The sequence below is a fragment of the Lathamus discolor genome, chromosome 6 (genome assembly GCF_037157495.1).
Source record: "Lathamus discolor isolate bLatDis1 chromosome 6, bLatDis1.hap1, whole genome shotgun sequence".
NCBI classification, from domain to species: Eukaryota; Metazoa; Chordata; class Aves; order Psittaciformes; family Psittacidae; genus Lathamus; species Lathamus discolor.
The window spans coordinates 39384226-39410097 of record NC_088889.1 but is presented as its reverse complement, the minus strand read 5'-3'; the positions used below and the strand labels follow the sequence as shown (position 1 = coordinate 39410097).

The 25872-nt window shown below is 38.4% G+C and overlaps 1 protein-coding gene across 10 annotated transcripts in view; it reads left to right on the top strand.

Moving 5' to 3' along the window:
* The window catches only part of MIPOL1 (mirror-image polydactyly 1), a 193929-nt gene that overhangs the window by 132006 nt on the left and 36051 nt on the right, over nucleotides 1-25872 (top strand). For 9 of the 10 annotated variants that reach the window (XM_065686253.1, XM_065686249.1, XM_065686247.1 and 6 more), the window contains one exon: nucleotides 9132-9226. In XM_065686253.1, the coding sequence (XP_065542325.1) occupies nucleotides 9132-9226 (95 nt within the window). Of the gene's footprint in view, nucleotides 1-381; nucleotides 569-9131; nucleotides 9227-25872 lie in introns of those variants that run through there. The other variant, XM_065686257.1, reaches the window with a different exon arrangement.

Below are 25872 nucleotides of genomic sequence, written 5' to 3'. Positions count from 1 at the left end.
AGGCTTCTTCAGATAAATAGTATACACCATGCATAAAACAACGTGCTTTATTTTCCCTTCAAATAAGACATCTGTATTGCTGATGTCTTCCCAGTGTTTATTTGAACTTGCATCTTTCCAACTGAGTTTTAGATTAGAAACAAAATGTCTGATATCACCAAGGCCAAACCTGAATTACAGAACATGGAGAAATGTGACCTTTCCATATGCCCACAAATTTAAGCAGTCTTTAATCTGATATGTGAAGGGATTAATTTACTTTTGTTGTTCTCATATAGTTTCTAAAGCCATAGCTACTATACAGAAATAACTGTTCTGAATGGTTTTTTGCTCCTCTGTTAAAACAATGTCTTCTTGATTGTTTTTATTTTCTTTTCACAGTGTGCATCATGGTTTAGTAGAGAGAGAAATATCTACCTATCTGTATATGGAGACCTAAATACTTGCTACTTAAAATTGCACCTCCAGCTTGTGTTGATAAAATACCTCCTACAAAAAGGTCACCATCTCTACACATGACATTTGTTTATGTGCAAAGCTCAATCCAGCTATGAATGTATTTTGGAGATGTCATCCGTGAAAGCTTTCTGGAGTCTTTTTGTTGTCACTAAGGTTATACCTTACCTGAAATAAGCTTTGTGGTATCTTCAGGTAGTTACCCATATGCACATTGTAGGCATGTACTATGGTATCTCTAGGGTTTTTAGCAAACAAATGAAAATCATAAGTAAAACCTTGACCCTGGGAAGTCAGTTAGTATTGGGTCAACCTCACAGGGACAGAATTCCAAATTCATCTTTCTCACTCCATGAATCATTCTTTATAATAAAATGGTTCCGTGTATTAGTCTAACACAATCATCACATGCTTTGCATTGTCCTTTGAATAGCTAATTTTTCCTGCAATTTCAATATGGCGTATATTCCTTGGAAGAAGTATAGGATGTTACAAAATAGTACTGCAGATGATGAACAAACTTTGATCAACATCATATTTATGGTTAGATGAGCAAATTCACAATTCTCACTGAAAGATATCATGAGTGTTTCATACAGACACTTCCTTGCTTAATGTGATAATGGACTGAATCTGCCTGTAATATGTGCTCATTCGGGCACATCATTAGGTGAAGGAGTGAACTGCTTGTCAAATACTGCTGGTACAGCACATGCTTCCCAGTGTGATGTGACCATGCAGTACAAGAATGAGACTTTCACATCTTGGGCATAGTGGTTCAACCAGTATTGCTTTAAGATAGTTAACAGATATTGTTTGTTCTTATTGTAATAAAATGAACCAGGTCTGGTCAGAAATACTATTGGAACCTTTCTTTTTTTTTTAACAGAGCAATAAAAAGTTATTTGTTGATTTTCTTTTTTCCTTGATTGTACAATCTGCATAATATTTGTTGTGGCCAGTTGCTGTCATCCCAGTCACAACAGAACCTCTCAGAAATGAGCGGCTGTACAAGCAATATTCATATGTTATGATTATGTATTCTTACTGGGGAATTTGTGTTGTGATGAAGACAAGAGCCTGGACCCCAGATAGCAAGTTCACTGAGAAGCTCCCTAAAAGTATTAAATAAGGGATAGTGTAAAGATTGAGTTGGGAAAGGGGGCATTAGGTAGACTTGCAGTACAACTTTTCTTAAAAATGACAGTTCCATTTTGGAATAAAAGGGAGATTATGGGGTTATATTTGTAATTCCAGTAAGAGAAAACATTAAGACATTAGTTGTAACAGAAAAAGTTGCACTTATACATTCTGAAAAGCCAGTGTTGATGCGCTCACATCATAGGTGAAAACCCTGATTTCAGCTCCCTGATCCAAGTTGGGCACCCTCAAACATTTTGATGGATGAGTTGTGGAGTTAGTCTCCTTTCCGATGATGCATCCACTGTCTGGATTTGCTTTTCACATACTTAGCAGTTTGATAAAAAATTATTTGTGCCAGTTTCCATAAACCAACAGAAATCACCAGAAACTTGGGTAATTCACAAGACTTCAGAGCAGAGAAGTATTCTTGCTGGTGGGATTCTGCTGTTTCCAGAGTGAGTTAACACAAAGACTGGAACGCAACATTAGGTTTCTGCATCCAAAAAAAAAAACTAATTATGTGGCTGGAGAGGAGTTCTCTCTCCTGTCAGAAATTCTGCCTGACATTCCTCAGAAATATTTCCATCTAAACCAGTGCATCTTCGCGAGGTGTTATTGTCCCAGTGAAACAATGCTTTTTATTAAAAAAAAAAAAGAAGAAGAAGAAAAGTTTCAGAAAAATTTCATTAACTGATATTTATTCTGACCAACAATAGTATTAGATTGTAGAGTAAAATCTTATTATGGTTAATTGTTTGATCCTGATGCAAACTCATAAAGGTCATGTTTGCTGTTGAGATCCCATTCCTTTGTGCTCAGAGGGAATGTCAAAATGGGTGTGGTTGTGGCGTTGTGTTGGGGGAAGCTGTGGCTTAAAGGCTGTTAGCATTCCCACCACCCCCAGTTACCCTGAAATTCACACCCACAAACAACCTATAGCTGGTTCTGCAGGGTAGTTTTTCTAGCTATACTGATCTTCCACAGCAGCTCAGGTCCATCAGGAATCAGTAATATAGTTCCTTGATTTACTCTAAGTTAAGATAGGCTTACTAAAAACTGTTCCTGTTAGAAAATGATGTGTTGAGAAATAATATTTCATTAATTTCTAATGATTTCAGTTAGTATTCCAAACTTTTCAATTTAAGTTTATCTCCCAGAGGTGTTATTTGGTCAATATTAGAAACTACTTTTCGAATTTCAAAAATTGAACATGAAGCTTTAATTTTACGATTTAAATTTGGATTTATTATTGTTAATGATGTCTTTCATAATTTGTTAATAATTTATAACATCTACTATGGTACAGTTCTAATTTTCACTTTCCATTTTTAAAATCATCAAGGGCAGCTGGCGCTTAAATGCAAGTTGAAACACTTTATCTAATTTTCTAGGTCAACGTGTCCCCTGTTTGCATTGTAATGAAAGTTTGACACGTTAGCACTGTGATTTAAAAAACAAGGAGATCGCTTAGTGTGTTTAATATTAGCGTGCTAGGCATTTTCAATCCCCTCGTGTTAGCTGGTGTCTTTTTCTTGACCCTGAAAACCTCTGATCCCCTAATTAATAAGACAAGTGCTTATATTCTTTTCTAGATGAAAGCATCGCCTGCTTTTATTGGTGGTGGAACAGTTTGATATGTTGACACTGATACATAAAATAAGATGAGCTGTTGTAATCTACACTAAGTAGCAGCTGCTAATGTAAAAATAACAGAATGGTTAGAAGCTGGATGTCATAATGTGTCACAACATGACCCACTCCATCATGTGGTACGTGCTTCTCTTAGTGACATGATGTGTAAAATGTAAAAGCAGTAAAAAAAGTGTAAGATAAAAATATTTCTTCAATAGTTTTTAAACATTTTTTCCGGAGGGTTTTTGGGTTTGTTGTTTGGTTTTTTTTCTTGCTTATTCATTCTAATTCAGCATGAAAGAAACCTTTGTTTCACCCTACTAGTCTCCTGCTGCCCTGGAAAGACACCTGACCTCTTGCTGTCCACCTAATCTGCTAATATCAACAGAAACATACTTCTGCCCCGTAAGAAATGGGGCAATTCTCAGTTGTACATTTGTGGCTAGATTCCATTTCAGACTCCAGATAAAATAGAACCAAAGGAGCAGAAAGACATCTTACTGCTATCTTTGTGCATTATACAGCTCTACTGAGTATAAATGAGTTCATAAATTGCAGAAATTACCTTTGAGGCTCTCCAGAATCGCCATCCGGCTTTCTTCTAATCCATAGGAATATCCTGGATCAGTAGCAGAAAAAGCTGTTGATAGCAACTATGACTGAGTTAAGGAATACTTGCATCTTTACAGGCATCTCAGTCAAGGTGGTGGAAAATACTTCGGGTGGAAAAGGTATCAGTTCTAATTGGATTGGTTATAATTGAAGTAAAAATAAAGTAAGAATAACTCTTATTAATTCTTAGAGTTTACTTATAAAGCAAGAAAGTTACATCTTAGAAAACAGATACAAAGACAAATGAAAATTGCCAGAGGTTAAGCTAAATTGGCCTTTGGAAAAAAATTAAAACAAACAATAGTGTAATGACTGAAATGAGAACAAGGAAAGAGGAAATTTGCCATCTCTCTGAGAATGGCATGGAGATCAAGGATAATCCGGATCTGCGTGTCTTTCTTTTTTTTCTTTTTGTCTCTCAGCATTGGGCCATGTTGATGTCAACTACAAGGACAAGGGTTAAGAAAAGTGAATGTTTGGAAATGGAGTACATCCTAGCTGTTCAACACGTTATTGTGTTCAGATTGGGATAATGGAAGGTTTCTATCCCCAATTCTGAAAGAGCTTATACCTGAAATTACAAGAATGATAGTGAAGTTCTTTAATAAATCCTGTGAGGCTGTGTACAGTGTAATACGACAGGGAATTAGCAGAGGCAGTATCTATATTTAGAAGGGCAAAGAAACAGAGTTCTGAAAATTGTAGACCAGTTAGTCTTTATTGTGAGGCTTCAGAGTAAATTTGGGAGAAAAATTATTTTAAAGCATTGATCCATCAACAGTGGATCGAAGTACAACTTTCACCCAAGTAAGATCATGCAAGAATTCTTCTTTAGTATGATAACTGGTTGTTTAGACAAGGAAACTTGTTAAATATAAGTTAACACATAAGCTTCATGTGGTGCCATATGGAAAATTATTCATTACAGTTGAGAATGTGTATATTGTTATTTTACAAGCACGTACAAGCTTCATGTGGGAAATGCTGCTTGCTGCTAGCTGGGTTTACCTAGCATCTCTTGTTTGGAAGGATGGGCATGTTGAGCTCATGTCTGTCTGCAAAATTTCATGTACCCATGAAGGAGATGAGGGATTAGTCAAAGGCAATAAGGAACTAGTTAGCAGGAAGGCAACAGCAAACAGCTTTGAAAGGAGAAACGTTAAGGTCCAAGGATTTCACTAGTGGAATTTCATTCTCACCAGTTGGTGCTGAACCAGTTTTCTTTAATGCTGTCATTAAGAACCTTTGGCGTAAAGAGCAGCAGTGTACCAACAAAATTGCTTGATGATGCAGAGCTGGGAGATGTTATTAATACAAAGTGGAGACATTATTCAAATAAAGTAAGTTCAAGCTATCTTGTAGAAAGATTGGAATGGCCTCAAGTACTGGAAAAATAAAAGCAGTGGGGTGGAATTCAGTGGTACCAAGTGTAAGGTATCATTGTTCCAGTATGAATAAGAATTTCCACTGTTAGCTGGGTAATACCAGTGGGCAGGAGAGCAGACATGTATCAGAGGGTGACTGTGAGCAAAAGGGATGCAAGAATGTATCACATAATATATTTCCACCAGAGTTAGGGCGTACTGCTAGCAGAGTACTGATGAGAGATGCATTTGAATTGATCAGGAGAATACAGAGCTCGCTTACTGAGAGGTAACACAAAAGGTTGTTTGTTTAGCCTATGTAAGGAGGGGAAAATATATGCTTTCTATAAATATATGTAGGTGGAAATATATATGCTTTCTATAAATGCATGAGAAAAAAATCAGTAAAAAGATATGAAGATTTATTATTCAAGTTCATTGATTTTTTTTTTTTCCTTCTGTTGGATGTTGAAGAGCATTATGAAAGCCATCTGTCACCCACAGGGAACCTGGCAGCATAGGATGATGTGTGTTCTTACCTTTCAATTTAGATTAGAGTTGAGGATGCTCATGTTTGCCCTAGAGGAATCAGAAAAAGATAAAAATTAGGTTTACTCTCTGTTTTCCTTTGCCCAAGTCTTGTATTTTTCCATTCTTTGGCTTAAGAAAGCATACAGCATTGTTCATTTAGATATTTTGAAACAAAAGCAATAATGAAAGGATCAGTAATGATATTTTCTTAGCCAAGATCAGGCTGGTTTAGGTTTGATAAGTAGCAATTAGCAAAATTTTAATTTTTGGCAAGTTTGCTCAAATGCAAACTGGGATAGGTGTAGAAACAAGAATTCTCTTTTGCGGGGGGGGGGGGGGGGGAGGGTGCAGTACATAGAAAAGAAAAGAATCTATCCACCTTAAACCAAATATGAAAGCAGAGGATCTTGTGGGCAAAATAAAATTGGAAGAAAGACCATATCCCAGGGATCAGTGATCTGTTTAACCTTTTCTGGGTAAACAGGAACTTCACTGAGGGTGACCCTAATGCCAAAGTGGTGACCAACCTCACCTTTACATTAACATTTTTAGAGGAAACCCCCAGAGGCACCTGAGTGTAATTCTTTCTTCTCTTGTTGCACCTTCCTTACTCTACCTTTCAAAAAAAATTTAATCAAAACTTACCCATTTCTGTGAAGAGTTCTGATTTCCAGAGCCTGACGCTTTGCAAAGGAATAATATTTTGTTACAAAGGTCCCAAGCAGCTATTATTATTACTAGAGGTGAGCTCATGTAGGATTTTTGCCATTTGCGTTATGGATAGATTTCAATGTACATTAGAGGAGTCTTCCAAATGTTTTATAGTGGTGAAGGCATCATTATTTTAGTTAGCAATTTAACTTTGTGTGAGGCACTATTTTGCTTTCCTTCTTCTAGTGAAAGAAGACATCTCTCTTTTGAGAGGATATTTGAGTCATTCCTTTGTATTTACCACTCTTCAGGTCTGTGAATGATGGGGTGTTCTGCTGCATGGCTGCACTCTGTGCACAAAAAAATCTTGTGCTTGAATTTTTATTGGTCTCATGCAGCTCTCTAGAATCAACCCCACTACATGCTACTGAGGAGGTTAGCAAATGACTTCTTTTCTTCCCTTTTTGTAGCTGTTTTGAGGGTTTATTTGCTTGCTTTATCCAAAGCACCTGATTCAGCTGTTATTTTTACTGGTGCAAACCCAGTCAAATCAGTGCAGTTTTCTCTGAAAAACTGAGATAAAAAAGAGTCTTCAGACTCTAGTGCCTTCTGACTTTTGTCCCGAAAAGCAAGTGGAACATTAGTTCTATATTTTATTATAGTTCTCCAAAGAGACTAGCTGTTAATCTCTCCATGAGTAGGTGTGTCGGCTGCAAACATTTCCTTCCAGTCTACCATTTCAATCACACTTCACAGTACACTGAAAATTGGCAAGGATGTTAATTATTGGCCTCTAGAACAAACCACCTACTTTGATTCAAGCGTGTTTTCCAATTTTTAAGAATGTTGTTTCACCTACAGAACAGTATAATTACAGAAAATAGCTTGGTTTGGCTAACATTCTGTGTTCTGTGAGTTCTGCTTGCAAGGCAGCAAGCAGCACCCGGCAAGAGGCTCACCTGCAGAGGATTTTAACCTCTTGTTGATAGGAGTTAGGGCTTGCCAGCATCCAGTACATTGTTTTCAGTATCAGAAGCTCTAAACTACTGTCACTCAGAGGTTAAACATTAACACTTTCTGCTTTTGAAGCTGAAGGAACTCTCCATACAGTAAGAAAGCTTGGTTTATTCTCTAGTGAACTTCCTATAAAAATTTTATGGATGTCCATTGCAGGAGCAGTTACAGTGGTAGGTTCTGTACACAGGGCAGTGCAAAACCCTGCGTGCAACGTGACACACTGAATGGCACAGTGCAGAGATTGGTTGTGTATCTGCATTTGTGCAATGTGGTGTTTAATAAAATTTGCCAGCAGTCAGCCATGTATCCAGGACATGATTAATCAACCAGCAGAATAAATTGCCCATAGATGACTGGGAGTTGACAGTAAACAGTAAAGCACCTGCCTTGAAGACTTAAAGTCTTAGTAGGCAAACAGGAAACAGAAGCAAGTGGGAGCCCTGTTTTAGGAGGGAGATTTTGAGGCATACAGACGGGGTTGTTCATGATTATACAGGGAGTTTGGCAGCACTAGAGGCTGAACTCTGTGCATTTCCCTTCATGTATTCATAGCTCATGTAACAAGCCTTTAATTTACCAAGAAACTTTTCCACAACGCTGTCCTGAAGAGTTGGCAGAATCTGCAGTCAGCATTTCTCACACATGTACCTCTTGGTTTGGGGCTCTAAAATTTGTACAATTAATAACTTACACCATGAATTAAAAACATTGGAAAAGCAGCTCAATGCTCAGGCTCATGTGTCAAAGAATTGCTGTGCAAGCCTGGTCTTATTTGTTTTTACAACAATTAATCATCCGCTGATTTCAAGATAATTTATACGGTACCTGGGCCCTCAAGCGAGTCCTGCAGTGCTACTGAAACTGGACATTGAAAATTACTAGTGATTAGCCTATAGGGCACTATTAAATATACATGAGTATTTACTTCTCCTGCCTCCTTTTTAACCGTAAGGTCCTACTGGGGCTGGCTACCTTCCTGACTTACAAGCCACATGCTGCAATCTCCATAATGGCTGTGAGTCACAAGCCGTTCACAGCATGATGTGAATAAACAACGGGAGTGGAAACATCCGGGAGGGTTCACAGGTGGGAGATGACAGTGGTTGCTCACAGATGCCCTCACTCCACTATAATCCAGGTCCTGGGTGACAATGAACCCAGATACCAAAATGAACCAGTGGTGCCAGTCTTGTCAGCCCCCGTTGCCTCATCGTCTACCACCGCTCAGTGTGCCAGTTATCCAGCAGCTGTCCTGCTGGTAACATCAGCCAGTGGCTCTCACCAAAAGAGCCATGCTGAAAGCCATGTGCAGACCAGGAGTGGCGCACTGGCCGTTTGGGGCCAAGTGCCTTGCTTCACTTGCTGCATGTTGCTCAATAGTTTTGCACTATAGGAACCATCAATATAAAATATGTTGGTTGATAAACACTTGTCTGAACAGAAGTCTAACCTTAGCCATTTAAAAAGTTTACCATACACATGGGGGAAGCCATTCAAAGCATTGGTCTGTTGAGAGGAAAAAAACCCAACAAACCAGAAACAATTGCAGTGCTAGAACAAGAAAGGTTTTTTCGTAAGAGTTAAATAGGCAGTGTTATAAAACAGTATAGTTTTAATAACTTTATAGTAGAGCAGGGCTCAAATGAATGCACAAAGTATTGTTAAGTTTTCAAAGCAATATGGATATTCTGAATAAATTGTTTATAATTTTTTATCACTTCACAGGCAGAATTGATAGCCCTGCAACAAGAAAAAGAGGCTGCTCTTCAACAGTGCAAAAAATTAGAAGAAGAAATCCAGACATTGCGTGTTTATTACAGGTAAAATAATTAATACTAATATAAATCAGTGACTCATAGGGGAAATTTTCTGTACTGTGTCTGACTCTGAGTGAGGAAATGGCCTTATCAAATAGGTATTTGTTGGAAATGTGAATACATCAATGAATCAAGGCTTGCATTTCTGCTTTAGTGCTCACCAACCGTTTCTTTGAAATAGAAGTCCCTTTCTTATAGCCTAAATTTTCTATTAGTTTCTGCTAAGGGAAGGGGAATGTTGCTGGCAGTCAGTTCTCACAAAAATGAAAGAGCTGTGTTATAGCAATGTTTTTTGCTTAAAAAACATGAGGACAAAAGAACTGGTTGACGGCAGTTTTTGTTTCTTCCCTGTTTGCTGCACTTGCGTAACTTAGTCAACATATATTTTAAAATAATAAAATCTGTAATTCTAGAAGACTGATTTCTCTTTCAACACCAATATAATATATGTGTTTCAATTCCTTACGTTCTGTAGCAGTATGGAGAATGAGAGAAATTGCCCTTCTCTCATTAATTTAGGTGGGCTGCAATGAACATTTGCATGGATCAGTGGGTTTTAGTCCCTGAGGAAAAGCTCTGTGTGGTCCAGTGAAGGAGTTAGGTTGTTTTATGGAGTGATGTTGGGTTACAGCTCTCATTTTATGCTGACCTCCTGTGTGAGAGGGGATACAGAGCTGCCAGCAGGTTAAAGGCAGGAGAATTGGCATCAGCACAGCAGAAACTTGTGAATCTGAAGTCTGAATGTCTGTGATGAGGGATGTGGGCTGCAGAGGTAAATAATAAATGTAGTGTGAATATTACGTTCATTGGAAATAAAGAGGACTAGTTAGTTATGACTAAAAAGCATCTGCAGCAGCAGAACTGTGTATGTTTTCAGTGTTTCAGCATTTACAAGTGAAAAATACTCAGGTTTCTAGAGGTTTTTCGAGTTTCCCCTTCTCATTAAGTTTATTAAAACCTTGGAGGGAAGTTTCAAAACCAGCTTTTGTTCCTAAATCTCATAGGCATTTATTTAAGGCCTGTTAATAGTGAATAGAAACCCCAAGCAATTTGTGATTATTGCTTTTAATGAATTTGGTCAGCATTTAGTGTGTACACAAATTATGGTATGATTTACCAAGCTAGAAAGAAATTATTATAGTGCCCATATTAGTCATTTAAATGGGTTTTGTAGGATCATTTTAAAACTGAAATGCAATTTTGTATTGATATTTCAGAAATTAAGAGTTTGCTTGTGTTTGCACATTGCAGGAGATTTTTCATTGACTTAAGAGTTGTATTTTTGACACAGCATATCAAGTTTTCACTAATACATAGCATTTAACAACTGGAGTAGGCAGCAGTTGCAGTTTACTCATGCAAATGCTTTAAATCTCAAAAATGTAAACAATCATGATTTGCAGGAATCATTATTAGAATGTACCATGTTATCAACTTAAGGCCTTTAATTTGAAAAGGCTAAATTCCACTGTAAGCTTGATGATGGCATTTGCAAGATTTAGCCATAATGTGTGGAAATGTTCACTTGAGTATCCCCTGGGGCAAGGACTGTTGTATCACTGCTGAGTTATACAAGTTACATACTAATTCAGAACATCCAAACTGAAAGACTTTTATCTCCTACTTCACTGTCCTTAGAGGATTTATTTTTGTTTTCTAATGCATTCTGAAGTGGACCCAGAGAGTCACAGATTGACTGAGGTTGGCGGGGACCTCTGGATGTCATTTTGTCCAACACCGCGCTCAAGGAGTGCCACTGAGTTGCCCCAGACCACATCCAGTTGAGTTTTAAATATCTCCGTGGACAGAGACTCCACAGCCTGTCTGCAGAGAGACACTGAGCATGGCTAGGAAAGCCAAAGGCTACCTGGAGTTGAACTTGATGAAAGATTTTAAGGGCAACAAATATGACTCATAGTAGCCTAGTAGCTATTTTAGAAGCACTAAGTGCTAGTAGCAATGTTTGAGGTTTCAAGCCTATCTTTTGCCTTGGTTAGAAATTAATTACACCGTTATGAGGACTATTATGAAATTCTTAACATTTTGATCATGGTTTTCCTTATGCTACATGAGCATCTGCAGTGTCTGTCATCCAGTAGCGTGGCAGTACTTTGAACACATGCCAAATGAGACAGAGAAGAAAAGAATATATGTCATTTTTGCATAAAGCTTTGGGGGCTGTATCAGACCAAGAATGGGATGGGCACAATAATCATGAATGACAAAGCAGAGAGTGCATTTCCCAGGCCATCCCAAATGAGTGAAAATTTACTCTCTGTTTTGTATGTTCGAGCTAGTTAAGGAATGCTTGTGTAGATGTCTGTTGGGTCTTTTTATTTCTGTTTAGTGTTTCCCATGCCATAGTAATCTAGAGTAAGCACTGAGAGTGTTTTTCAGACAGCCTAGTGTGGAGCAAGGTGAAAGTTTGGTGCTTTGATCCAGATGAGTTAGCTAGATGATTTGCTGTTCATATTTCCCTGGACTTCTCTTTTGGCCTTTAGAGCCCCCCAGTGAGCAAAGTGTAGGCTTCCACACATGCTCCACTCCTCATCTGTAGAACTGCAGTGAGAAACCTTATTATACAGGGTGCACACTTCCTTCACCTACTGTTCTCTCATGTTTGCCAGCTTCTCACAACTTCTGTCATCTCTGTGGTGCCAGCATAACAGCAGCTTGGGAATTTTGGCTTCATTTGGCACCTTCTCCTGCTTCTGCTCTTAGGTCTTCCTTGGCCTTTTTCTCATATTTTTCTTCTTTGTTTCCTTGTTTTAACTGAGATTTGTACATCACCCTTTAACTTGGGAGAAACAAACTTAAGGAAAAAAAAAAACCAAACACCACAAAAACAAACGCTAGAGGCTAATGTTGAAGTGTGCGAGGGATACCTAAAGCCGTGCCTTTTTTACACAGCCACTTTTTAGGGGTTTGGTTATAAAAGTAATGACTGTGTGCATATATTCACAATTTTTTAATGCATATATGTATATAACATTAAAATGTACATTTTTATACTGACCTGTCTTTCACTAACACTAATACAACCCAGAATAAGCCAAATAGCGTTTTAGTATGCAAAATCAGGGAAGGGATGTTTAGGTCCCGAATATCTGTATGTGTGAACATGCAAATGTATGTATGCACAGGCATGCTCAAAGGAGAGGAACAAGTGGAGACCTTCAGGAAGAAAAACAAATCTCTTTTTTCTTTTCTCCAGGAGAAAAATTCCTGGTATGTGTGTAGAATACTGCATCCAGTTTTGGGTCCCCAGTCAAAGTAATCTATAGATGGGAGTGAGTTTCACAGAGGGCCACCAGTATGGTCAGGAAGCTTTAGCATTTGCACTGTAAAGACAGACTGAGGGTACTGGTTTTGTTCACCCTGGGAAAAGGAAAAATATCCGTATTTGGTGGCTTCAGGGAGACTTAACAGCAGCCTGACAATGTCTGTGAGGAGGTTAGCAAGGACAGGTTCTTCACAGTACTGCATGACAAGAGGGTGAGAGACAACAGACTTGCATTGAAACAGTTTCAGACTGGTTAGAAGGGGAAATTTTTTCACCATGAGAGATGCACCATGAGAAATCTCCATCTTTGGAGATCTCCATCTTTGGAGATTTCCAGTGTGTGACTTGATAAAGTCATAAGTAACCTGGGCTGATCTTACAGTTGATATCCCTTTGAGAGAGAGCTTGATTGTACTAGAGAACTCCAGTGATCACTTCCAACCTGAAATATTCTATAATTCTATGATCTGGTAGCTTCTGCTGTTTGAAGCTCTTCAATTTTTTTTCTCCAACTGTGAAAGAAGGCTGTGTTGTAAACCGTATTTCTTTGCAGATGAAGTAGAAAGTGAATCCTAGATGAAACCGGAGTTTCATGGGAGGCCTGAAAGACCCAAACCAAAATTAAAAAGAGCTTTTTGGGAATAAATGATGGAACATTAGTTCCCATCTGGATTTTGACTTTCTGGAAAGAAAGCACATCCCAGAACATTTCTAGCCTTCTTTAGAAGGAAAGAGAAGTGAAAAGGAGGAAAAAGAAAAGGAGGAAGAACCTAGTTCGGATACAGAAGGGGAGGAAATTGGCTCCAAATATAGTTGGGCAGGTTCTCTGCTTCTGTTTGTTCCTTTTATGTTGTTTCTGTCTCATGTCTCAAAAGGAAAATGGTATTTTCTGAATAGTAACCCCAAAATACGTATCAGAAATTAAAATTTGCATAACAGTTAGGAACAGTATAGAGTTTCTAGCTTACTAATGTATTTGTTTCATTATAGTACTCTTTAAGCTAGGGATTAATGCAAATCATAGATCCTTGGTGACAAAAGAAGTCTATATCCAAATAATCACTTTTGAACTCTGTGGAAGCGTTAATCCCACTACCTCTTTCTCACATAGCTCTTTTGTTTGAACATCATCACAAGTTTTTTATTTGTATACTTTTTTATATGGTCTGATTTTTATAATCAGTTTCCTTCTATTTCAGTAATGCTTCAGAAGTGTACTTCTACACGTTTAAATGCTGACACAGAGATATGCTATTGCATACTCCTTTTTTTTCACATATTAACTAAAACGTCACAGCTGTGTATGAGAAGTATTTCTCTATAGAGGGAAATATATAAATTTTTTTCCAAATTACTTTTTTTTTTTTTAATGTCTGCGGTATTTCACTGAAGGGGCACCAGGAGTTTTCACAGGCAAATAATTTGAACAAATGTTAAGTAGTACAGTAAAAGGTACACCTCTTAACATATCAACCTCATTACAAAGAAAGATAAGGCAGCAAAATAAAAATGCAGGACTATCCCTTTTTAAAAGTATGGTTTTGGTAGGTTTCATGTTGGAGTCAGATGCAGCGATGCTCGATTCAGTAGAACTGTTTACTCTTCAGCTGTGTGAGATATGTACATCTGCATTAGTTCACACACCTTTGAATGAAGCTGCTGAGGATAAGACTTGGTTTGTCCAGGCTTGGCATGCTTTTCGTAGGTTTTAGTAGTTATTTCAATGACAATTTAAGAGGCTCCTCTGCTATTTAATCACATGCTCTAAAAACCATCTATTTACTAAGTCTAATGTTCATGGCAGAGGAGGAACAGTGAAAACTTGTTGCAGTGCTCCATGGTCTCTGTACATGGATATGTAATGGTGTAATTCTTGCTGTTAGACTGTTCCTCTCATTCCAGTTTTAAGGGCTATTACATTAAAAGCTATAAATTATTTCTACCTAACATGTCAGTATTCATCCTCTTATGTTCTATTTGATTTGCAGCCACTGCAGTAGCAAGTCAGAATACAACTGGCTAAATACTCAGTCTTCTGTTCTCTGATTGACTCCTGCTCAACCATTTCAGCCTGTTTCTTCTCCCGTCTGTCAGTCTTTTTCTTCCGTCCAGATTTCTCACAGGGAGACATGATGTGTAGCAGAAGATTGGTCTGCTCTAACTTCCAGCCTCCCAGTCTAAATGAACTGGAACCCATTTACAGTGCCAGTAGTGAGGTTAGAACCTCACTAGCACAGACCACTAGCACAACCACTAGCACAGAGTGGTGAGCTCAGCCCTTCATCTAAGGCAACAGCAGAACACCGTGAGCACCTGTACCAGCAGTTTGCCTCAGATAACTGGTCTTTTCATGGCAGTTTTTTTATTTCACTTTTTCAGTTATAGCCATTGACTCATTTTCCTGCTCTTATCATCCTGTCTGCTTACTACTATTCTGGCAGTTGCTGTCGTTGTTCCAGTATTAGTTGCTTTAGATGTAACTTGATATAATTACAGTCATTAAGAATGACCGGATAATAATATCACTGTAAACCTACTGGTTTTTTTTGCACAACAATTTTGGGGAGACTGGGGAGGAGATAGCAGTCTGCGGAGATGGCAGTTGTGTTTGAAGTATTCTCTGCCCTTGCAGCAGTGAATTCTATTTAATCTAAGAGTTTCAGACACCTGACATCAAACACAAATCTTGAGCTATTAATTTTCCTGCTTCCAAGAAGAGGAGAGATTCTTTTACACCAAAGAGATGAGGTGCTTGCATCCATGATACAGTGGCAGACTGTATGATATACCTTCTTGTGAAGAAACCTAACCTACTCCAATTTGGTATGGCCAAACATACAGAAAACAATGACTCTGTAAGGGAACACTAACGTGGTTTTTTTTTTTTGTCTTTCATTATTATAAAAACCTCAGGTACTATCCAAACTATATTTCTTAGTTTATTCTCTATATATAAAGTCCCACTGATTTCTGTGGGAGACTTGGACATGCAATGAGCAGGTTTTTTTAATGTGTATGCTTTCATCCTGTTTATTGAACTGGGTGCTGAAACTGGTCAAAAATTAGGGAGTATGTTGTCTAAATCAGATTGGTTAAAACGACACCTTCTCTGAGCAACCCATGGAGGTTTCAGTGAATTTCAGTCAATTTCTGAGGGCAAGGAGAGCCAACATCCTGGTAATTTGAACCTGGGATTTAGAATCTGCAAGTTCAAGCTTCTCCTCTGTTATCATGCCACTTGCCAGTGAGGTGCTGCAGCCCTGAAAGAATTGGGATCTTAGGTTGGTATGTCTTTCTCACTTTGCTGTTCTATAAGCAGTTTCCCACCAGTAAGCCCCTCTGTCTTCTTTCTCTTTGTCTCCCTATTGCTTGTGCAATTGCAGATCTTGTTAGCATTACAGGAGATAGAAGTTCAGGGTTTGGAGGTTGTTTCATGAATGGGATCAGGCAGCTGAAGGGGGATGACAGATCAATAAGCTGTGCTGCTTTGGCAAAGCAGCTGCGTGAAGTTTTACTGGCACTGCTGACACGCCTGTATTTTGCAGTGCCTTGGTGCAGGTGAGTGGTTGAGGCAGAGCCCTACTTTGTTATCCCTGTTATCCTTATATATTTCACACTTCATTGAATTTATTATCCTCTTCCACCTGCCCTGTTCCCAGACTTCTCTAGCCTGGAACTGATAATTTGTCTCTCCTTCTGCATTTGCTCTAATTTCTAGCAATAATAAAGTCAGAGAGACTGTCTTTATAAATCAGTGGATAGGGAACTTCCTTGAGAGCTTGGCAGACTAGAGTTGTATCTGTACTCCAATTAGTATTTGACCATTTGCACAGAAGAGGGATGACAGGGACAGACTCCAGTATATACCAGTCAGAGTGTTTACAGTGCCTGTTTGGCAGGCAGTGAAAAGGAAAAGCAGTATCTGAAGCTGTTGGGGCTGTGTAGGCTATCTTATTTTTGCCTCTCAATGGAATACCTTAACCATCAGAGTGCTCTCTGAGCTTCCTCTGTCTCTCATTCATTTAAAGACACACACAAAAATTACTTTGAATGCTTCTCTTTTTGCTCTGACATGATTTTGAAAATTTTCCCATCTCACTGGGAAAAAAAAATGTAGCATGGAAAAATAATTTCCTACTTGGCTTATGATTTATAAAAGCTTTGAGGAAGAGGAAGCACTGAACTGTCAGAGATCCCAGACACCTGATGGAATAACAACCCACCCCGTGCCATCCCTGCAACCAGCATAGAGGTGAACGTAGTACACTTAAATTGCCTTGTGCTGCTGTTGACTCAGGCATGGATTGGTCTGACTTACATTTTGTGAAATCTTTGTGCTTAATGTTTCCAAGGGCTGGCTCTTGGTCTTCAGAGGTGCTTTGCCAATAGGAAACACTAAGCAGCAGATCTGAGGAAGAACCTGGACAGCATGAATATGGGCCAAAGCGTTCAACATGCTTTGTGATGCGGTTTTAATTTGTACTGTGTGCTATGCTAAATCTGCTACTGTTTCCATTACTGGGTGTGTTATACTGGCAAAATTTCTCAGGTTTTTAAGATTAGTTGAGGACCAACCAGCCAATTGTGCTAAGCACGTTAAAGCTAGAAGCCCTCTGCAACTCCTTATACTGTATTTCATCAGATTGAGCACGTCTCTTCTACCTATTTGCTATTATGAGGTAACTTGAACTAAAACAATGCTTACCATGTCAGTTTTGCTGTGATGGACCTTTTCAAATGAGTTTCTGCTCTTCTCTAAGAGCAGGAATTTGCTTGACAGAAAGGAATTTGTTGCCATCGAATGCTGATATGGTCTCACGACTCTGTATACACGGCTGTGCTAGTCTTCTGTTAGCAGCTCTCCTTCGCCTGGCTGATTCTTTCCCCTTCTCTTTTACCTCTGTTCTCTGTGGTTTTCTGTTATGACTTCCTTCATCTCTCAGTGAGCTGAAAAGTCTAGGAAGTGTGATTGTGTTTTGTGCTTTTTGGAACAAGTACATAGCTAGAGGTTTCTAGGAATTTTGTTAAATCCTAATAAAATGGAGGTATTGGAAGGAAGGTTTAAGTCTCTGGAAGAACTACCAGCAAGCAACTGACTGCTACTGATAGGTTGAAGTAATGCGAAGTATTCTACTCCTGTAGAAATACTTGTAAAAATTAGGACACTGATATCAGTAAATATCTATTCTTTATAATGTAAGGATACTCAAAAGAAACATTGGAAGAATCTATGAAAAGGATATACAAGATTGTGAAATCTGTGATCTAAAAAAAAGGGTATATGGCCAGAGCCTACATATTCTGTTCTGCCATTGAAATGCTGGATGAATATAGATGAACCACATCACTAAACTCTGCTTCAGCTGCGTTATTGATATAAACTGAATAAGGTGTTTTACTACTGGCACTGGAATGGATTGCCCGGGGAGGTTGTGAGTGCTCCATTCCTGGCAGTGTTCAAGGCCAGGTTGGACGAAGCCTTGGCGGGGGGGGGGGGTGGGGGGGTGGGATGTTTTAGTGTAAGGTGTTCCTGCCCATGGCAGGGGGGTTGGAACTAGATGATCTTAAAGTCCTTTCCAACCCTAACTATTCTATGATTCTATGATTCTGTTTTGCCTAGAACCTTTAGAGATCTCTGACTATGAAAATTATGTACTCCTACTTTGAAGTGAGGGAAGGAAAACAGATACAGGATAAGTAGCAGCCCTCTCTAAAGCAAGTTAAGAAAATACAGGAAAACTGTGTGTGAAGTAAGCTGCTTGAAAGAAAAATTTTTGCATGAGAAGTTTGAAAGAAAATCTAGAGCTGCAAAAAAACCACAACTTTGGCCTGCCCTATAAATATGGTATGAAAAAGAAATTCTTTTCTTATTAATATGATATTTAGAAACAAAGTAGTGACATTGCCAGGAGGATTTAAAATGCCTTTTTGTTGTTTTGGGTTTTTTCACAAGACATTTTTATGTTAAAATGTCAGTTCAATAATTTAAAAAAACATTCATTTTGCTGTGTTTCAATTCATTTCAGCTGAGGAACTGAAACAAAACAGCATTTCAAGTTGAAATGCCAAGGTGAATGGAAAATCTTCACTTAGAAATTTGCCACAGGAAGCCAATGTATTTGTTTTGTGTTGGAACCTACATCTCCCAATTAAAAAAATAATAATAATTGTTTGGTGAGAAGACTTTCCACATGAGCAATTTTCAGCCAGTGCTAGAGAAAACATTATTTTTCTTACTCTGAACTTAACCCTGCTCACAGTGGAGTCAATGGAAAACTTGAGTTGGGAAGCATCTAGGAATTCAGGTGGCAGCAAAAAGCCTCTTGCCTGTCACGGAACACAAGCCAGAAGGCTATCCACCTGTTGTGTTTACAAAGAGAGAAGCTGAGAGGAAGGTATTTTCTTTATTTAGTTGCTTTTTTAAGTTACAGCTTGTAGTAAATTGCTACACGCATGTCATGGTGGTGCCTTTTGCTGGAAAAAAAATCTGGTTTTATATTCTGTCCACAAGCTGCTTTTCTAACTAATGTGATAGAGGTCTGGTGTTTTGGAAGCTGAAGGGTTTTAGCGTTGTGTCCAGCATTGCATAACTAGGTGTTATTCATCTGGTATGGGTAATTCTTCCAGTATAGGTGTGAAGGCTGTCATTTTTAGAGACTAGGGACCAACTTGGAAGCTTTAGCCACAGTTTTCCAGTGAATAAATGAGCCTGCTGGGATTTGCACTATTGTGAGTCTTTCAAATATTTGAGTAAAATGTAACATATTAGTAATGGTTTGCTTTCATAAGCTGCAGTTCCTATGGTCATGATAGGAAGAAGTAGCACAGAGCAACTTGGTTATTTTCCTGCCACCACAAAGAAAGCATATAAGCAGTGGTACAGAGCTCCTGTCTCACCAGCAGAGCTTTTCTGGCTGAGAGTTCGGAAGGAAAAGCCACAGAAGGAGAGGGAAGGAGTTACAGTGATTGAATAATCAGTTGTAGGTGTTCTTTGACAGCAAAGTGAGTTTAGAACAGCTCTTTCCCTACCTCAGCCACTTCATGATTTGGTTTTGTCTTTTTTTTTTTTTGCTTAATCTGTGCTGTATAGTGGTACAGATTAGAGCGTGGCCACCCACAAATGTTTTCCTGAGCAGCGCAGAAGTGCTGTGTTTATTTCTTTCTTTTACCTTCTTCACACTGCTAGCTAGCCGCACTTTGTATGAAGGCTACAGTATGAAGAGAATTGAAAAACACAATATTGCTGTGTGTGATAGTGAAACCTTTTTCTGGCAACTGGTGACTAGTGTCCTAAGTGAGTAAAAGGGCCAAGAATCAGATCTCAGAAGGAAGAGAAACCTGCAAGTCCTGTAATCTCAGGGTTAAACCCACTGAGGTTGCTTACGATTGGACCCAATAATGTCATGGTCTGCCATACAGAATCCACCACTGTGTCTCTCCTGTCATCAAAAGAGCTATTTTTATGCAAGTTTTGCCACTTGCTTGAGACTGCTGGTTTCATTTTTGAAATAAAGTTCTTAACTCTGACAATTTAAGTATTTTTTCTTCCTGCTTGATATAATTGTTGCTTCCAAGCTTTCAGGATTAATAGCATGTGTCTGTATCATCTGTAGACATCAGGATGAAAACACTGATGACCACACAGTAAGGTCTGAGATGCCCGAATTATTTCAAGAGTAAGAGCAGGAAACAAGGCAATTATGTAAAATTTGTTCATAAACATTAACATTATAAAAACTGCAACTGCAAGGGATTTGTAGTCAGTGCTGGCCAAACTATAGGCATACATGCAAACAGTATCTGCCCAGCAGTCAATAGCCTAAACTATAAATACAGGAGATGATTTGGGATTTGTTTGCTTGGAAAAAAAAAAAAAAAAAAAGTAGGAAAATAGTGGAGAAAAAAGAGATTTCTCATTTGTCTTTTGTGTTATTTTGTGGGTTTCATTTGTTCTATGTTTATTTTGTTCGTATTTCTGGTGCTTGCAGCAGAAAAAAAAAGCCCAACTTTTTTTTTATTTGTTCTAAAATAACATAGTAAGCAAGAAGTAGAAACAAAGTGAAGTCACAGTTGGATATTACTGTTACAAGATAAGAGATGACAATGGTATCTTTTTAGGTTATCTGTTATCTGTGGTGTCATTAAATCTAATGATGTGCTAAATAATAAAAGCAGCCTTATCGCATCACAAGGCCTTGAATTGTCTCGAAGTTGCCATGCCTGTGGGTTCCCTTTGGCTTTCAAAAAGGGTTTAGAGTCAAGAAGAAGCTACAGTTCAGAGTGCATTTATGCAATCAAAGCTCTTTAGACAGATGGCTGCTAGCACTCCAAAATGATTAAAATATGTTCCAAGCAACATCAGTCTGTGGGCTTGGGGACCCAACCTTTCATTAGTCAATAAAGGGTCTTGAGTTCTTGAAAATGAAATCTTTAAAAGCTAATAAGGCTGCTGGTTTGCTCTGAGCTATTTCTTTGGATTTGCAGTTGTGGATTGGACTTGGGCCAGTATCTGTCCAATAATGTGAGGCTTTAAGAAAAAAAAAAAATCTGGTTGCAAGAGGCCTCCCAGCAGATCTGCCTGTTAAACAGTGTGACCAAAATTTTTAGTCTTAGATAAGTTCAGGCACCTGAGTCTTTACTTAAGGAGCTGGGAAGGGATCTGCAAGTGCCCCTTTGAAAAACCAGTCACTTGCTGCAGCATAGTTTAACTATAGGCACCAAACTTGATCATTTTGACCTGTGCTGTTTTATTTTTAAATCCTTATGTGTTGACCCAGGAGCATCTCTAGAATACTTGCAGGGTACCATAGCCGAGATTATAAAGCAAGCTTTCCAGAGCTTCTAGAAATCAGTAATATTACTTACGGTGTTCCTGAGTGTTGTCAGTGCTTGCCAAGCCATCGTATATATTGCTGCTGCAGTGTAGTTTGATTTATTCTCATCTGCACCCGGCTTGCAACTGGGGGCTTGTGCAGGTGTGGAGTGTAACCTCTGCATCTCTGTGTGAGGGCAGCAGTAATAAAGGTCTGTTTAATAAGATACTAACAAGTTCAAGCCTTCTGTTTCTTTCTTTCTCTCACAGAGGAAATACTGGTCTCACAAGCTGTAAAAATATGAACATGACATGTTCTTGCCCCATAGACTCTTCCATACAAGTCTCAAAATGTGAAGTTACGTAAATTGTCTCCAAAATGCCTCCAGATTTAGCCTGCTGCTATAGAATGTGTTTTAAAACACATCAGAGTTTTGACATATACCAACAGAAACAAAGCAAGTCCTGGTGATCCCATTAGCTCAATGTGATCCCATTAGCCAAATTGTTCAGGCTGTCTTTTTTCACCTTGGGAACAGCTCTCAGATTCCTTTTGTCAGGACTTGATGGGGCCAGCAATTGAAGTTCTTCCCACACACACACCATAGCTACTTGGAGAATGTCATACTTCATTTCTTTTTCCTGTGGTTTCCTTATGAATGCTTGCCTATGCTTCAGCTTAAACAGCCAGTGAGTTTTACTCATCATAAACGTAGGCAAGATGTTACCTTGTTTTGTAATATACATCAGATTATAATTTCTGATTATTTTGGTGAGCTGTTTCACTTTTTTTTTTTTTTGCTGTAAAATATCTGGTTTGTGTGTCCCAAAGTTTTTTGTCCATCATCAGTCCTCTAATCTACTCTGCTCTTGCATATGACTTCTGAACATAAGTTTTTAACCTCTGTTCAGATTCATGTGAACTAAATTTTTTCCTCAGACAAAATGAAGAACTTGTTTTCCCCAGAGCAGGCAATACAACACAAAGGTCTACGTTAAAAGCTCAGAATGTAGTAAGTATGCCTGTTTCTCTTAGTGTCTCCATTTCTGACATTCCTTATAAACAGATATATTTACCTTGGTCTCAACAGTTCTCCCAGTGATTTAAGTGTGCTCTGAAGTGGTCTTGTTACTTTATCTCTATTACTCTTCTGCCTTCCAAAATTTAGGGAGTTGACCTAATCACCTAACTGAGTCAGAACTTCAGGGTAAGGAGATGCACAAAGCCTTCATCAAAGTGTTATGACTTTAAGGCTTGATAGATCATGAAGAACTAGCACTAGGAAAAGAAAATATAAAGAGCAGATTCACAGTGTCTTGGGAGCAGACTGAATTTCTCTCCTTGGAAATTATGCTTGCTTTGTATCTCCAGAGGGACCAGACTTCATATTAATCACCTTTCCCTCTACTCCAGGGAATCCCATAAACCCTTTTATTAAGCAAGCCTGCATCCTATATAACCTGTGTCACTCTTTTTTTTGGATCATTTTCCTGAGCTCTGCAGAAGCTCCATTTCCAACAGTGCCGTGTAACAGCAAAGTGCTGCTGAGTGGTCCATCCATAAACTCAGGCCTAAGGTTTCCAGAATGCTGAGCAGGACTTCAGGAGTGACATGATTCTGGAGAAGTGGATGATTTTATACATGCTGCCAAAGTACTTGGGGGGCTCCTCCTTTGAATATTCCGATTTGCCATTGTTTTCATTTGGAGTTCCAAGTCGCAGAAACTTGTAAACAAGTCCTACAGGTCTCTGCTGAGGAATGGAAATGGACTCTTTTGGAATATCTGGGGGGTTTTTGCCTCTTGATTCCCATAGCTGTAAGATGTGAATAGTGCTACTTACGCAATTTTTGGAAAATACATTCATTTAGGTTTTCATTATTGGATTCTGCTAAATGTTAAGTGGGGTAAACCTAAATTTATCACAGTAGCTATTATACTGCAGCTGTCTCTCTGAAATGCAAGTACAGAACTGCCTTTTCCAGATGAACCATGCCCTGTGAGTGCCCCATTAATATATTTAATGTTTAATGACCAACTGTTTCTGCTGCTTCCTCTAAATTACTGTGAAGTTACTATTCCAAGGAGAGAAAGTAGCTTTTTATTCTGGAGAAGACTGTGGCATTCATCGCTATAAGTGAGAATGTAATCTCAAACAGTTCATAATATTTCCTCTACTAAAAGGCAGCAAGAATTTGGAAACCTTTAAAATAAGGGTGAGGCTGCAAGAGAGAAAAAAAACTATCTGCTTTCCAGGTAGGTGAGTCCAGTTGTTGTGTTAATTCAGGTTTGTGGGTGGGTGGTTGGTGTTTTTTTTCCCCTCTGGCCAAGTCAATGAAAATATATATAGCTTTAGTGTAGAATTGGTGCAGATTTCTTTTTTTCTGTTTGTAACAGTGCAGCTCTTTATGATTGGAGGGAAAAACACAAACTGATTTAGCAAAGGAGGTTTTGAGCCTGCCAAAGTTGATAGAGGTGAATTTGGATAGCCATTTAATGTGGGACAGCTAGACGGGAACAGAGAAGAATGTAAAATGAGTGGAGTGCTACAGATGTATGCTTGCCAGAACAAAAAGCAGGTAAATTGTGAGTTTAAAGACCCTGAGTTTGCTGACTTATGTAAAGACATGCCTTTAAAAACAAATCCAAGATGCTGGTGTAATGATCTTTCTTTTGAACGTTAAGCTGGAGGAAGGTTACAAGAATGTCAAACGCTTAAAAATTATTTTTACTCAGCTAATGCTTCCATAATGGACGTTAATACTGTTGACATTACTCGCGGATTGAATGCAAGCAATTTAGACAATAGATAGTATCAGGTGCTAATAGATCAAATGTAATTACTCTTGATGAAATAATTTTAAACAGTTTAGCAAAATTGTTTCAATTATTCACTGTAAAATAAAACATTGAGTAAAAGTGAAAATACTAAGCTTTCTCCTCTAGGGGCATTATATGCATTTGTGAGTCATATTTTTTTCTTCATAGCAACCTTTCCTCTACAACAGCTTCCAGTGCAAGTTATTACAATTCTTTTTGCATAAGATAGGTCATGTCAAGTTCAGCTGTAGGTGGGGCCACTGTGGTAGATTGGGGGACAGTCTTAATAGATCCGTTTCATTAATTAAGTCATGCATTTTTTTATTAACAAAACCTGTATGTCAGGTTCAGCCAGCTGGGAGCCATTCTTATGGTTGTTATCTTTGTCAGAAGGAATATTGTGAAAATAAGGAATTACTGTACACGCTTTAACTCCTGATTAAACAGAGGAATGACATCCGCTCACCTGCTGTCCATGAAAAAATAACTTAGGGGCATATCATAGGCTAGATTCATAGGTTCTGATCTTACATATCTCATTAAGGTAAAAAGTCTGTACATTGCATTCAAAATTTTCTCTGACTGATTTGTCTTGTACCTGTCTCATGGTCACTGAGTAAGCAACGTAAAGGCCAAAATTTCAGACATCTAGATTATTTATTGTTTCTTTTTACTCTTGAAGGAACATTTTATTCTTGTCTCTTTTTGGGGGGTGTATAAAGCAATATTTTCTTGCATTCTTTCTCTTCTGGTATTCCATTTCCAGAGATCAGAAGGAAGCAGTAAGATTTCCAGGAAGTATTTAGTTGTACTAAACACACAGAACATCTACCTGATGGCCACAGCCTTTAGCTTCTTGATACAATTCAAGGCATTCTTTACTAGGCTTTCTCCTGGTCCTCAGCAGGAAATGCCTCTGCTGTCATTCAAGAAGACTGACCTGGGAGAAGGAAGAAGAAGTACTGAAAATTTGTCCTTCACCCAAAGAAGTGGGCAGGATGGGCAGCAAGGTTCATATTATCTGGTTTACCTTTCTTTTGCTTCTGAGCTAGGCAGGATCTTAATGTTGTCCAGGCTTATGTAACATCACATTCTGTTTGGACTTCCATCCTAAGGTCTTAAGTGGAGATACAGAAATACTTATTCTTCCGTTTAGCAATTCTTTCCTACTGCGGTTACCAAAAGACTCATATATTATTGCACTCCTACAGTTGTTAGAGTAGAACAAGGACTATTGTGATGCAAGAATTTAGTTCTACCTCTTGAGCAATGTTACTGCTCCTATCAGAGGAGAGTATAATATCTGTTGAATGTGTATACACACAGTAGGCAGTATTCAGACTATAATAATTATCTTGTCCTGTTCAGAAAATAAATAAGGAATTTAACAGCATTGAATTCAGTGTTGCTAGATTTCACAAGAGCTTTCACACTCATTCAGTTTCCTTGTCAGGTCCTGAGAAAGTAATTAATTCTGTGGTTCAGTGCAACCAATACATTTCCTGCTGCAGTATTTCACTTTTACCTGCTGGTTATGGAGAAATGATATGCTGGCAAAAAGAAAAAGCTGCAGTTTTCTTGTGAAACTGTTAAAAATGTCCATTTCCTCTTCACCCAGGCTAAATTAAAGTGCACAGCTATATTATTCTTTTACAGGTTTTCTTTCAGTAGTCCAATGGTCAAAACTCATGAGCACAAAGGAAGAGAGAGGTGAGGGAAGTTGATTTAAGTTTTA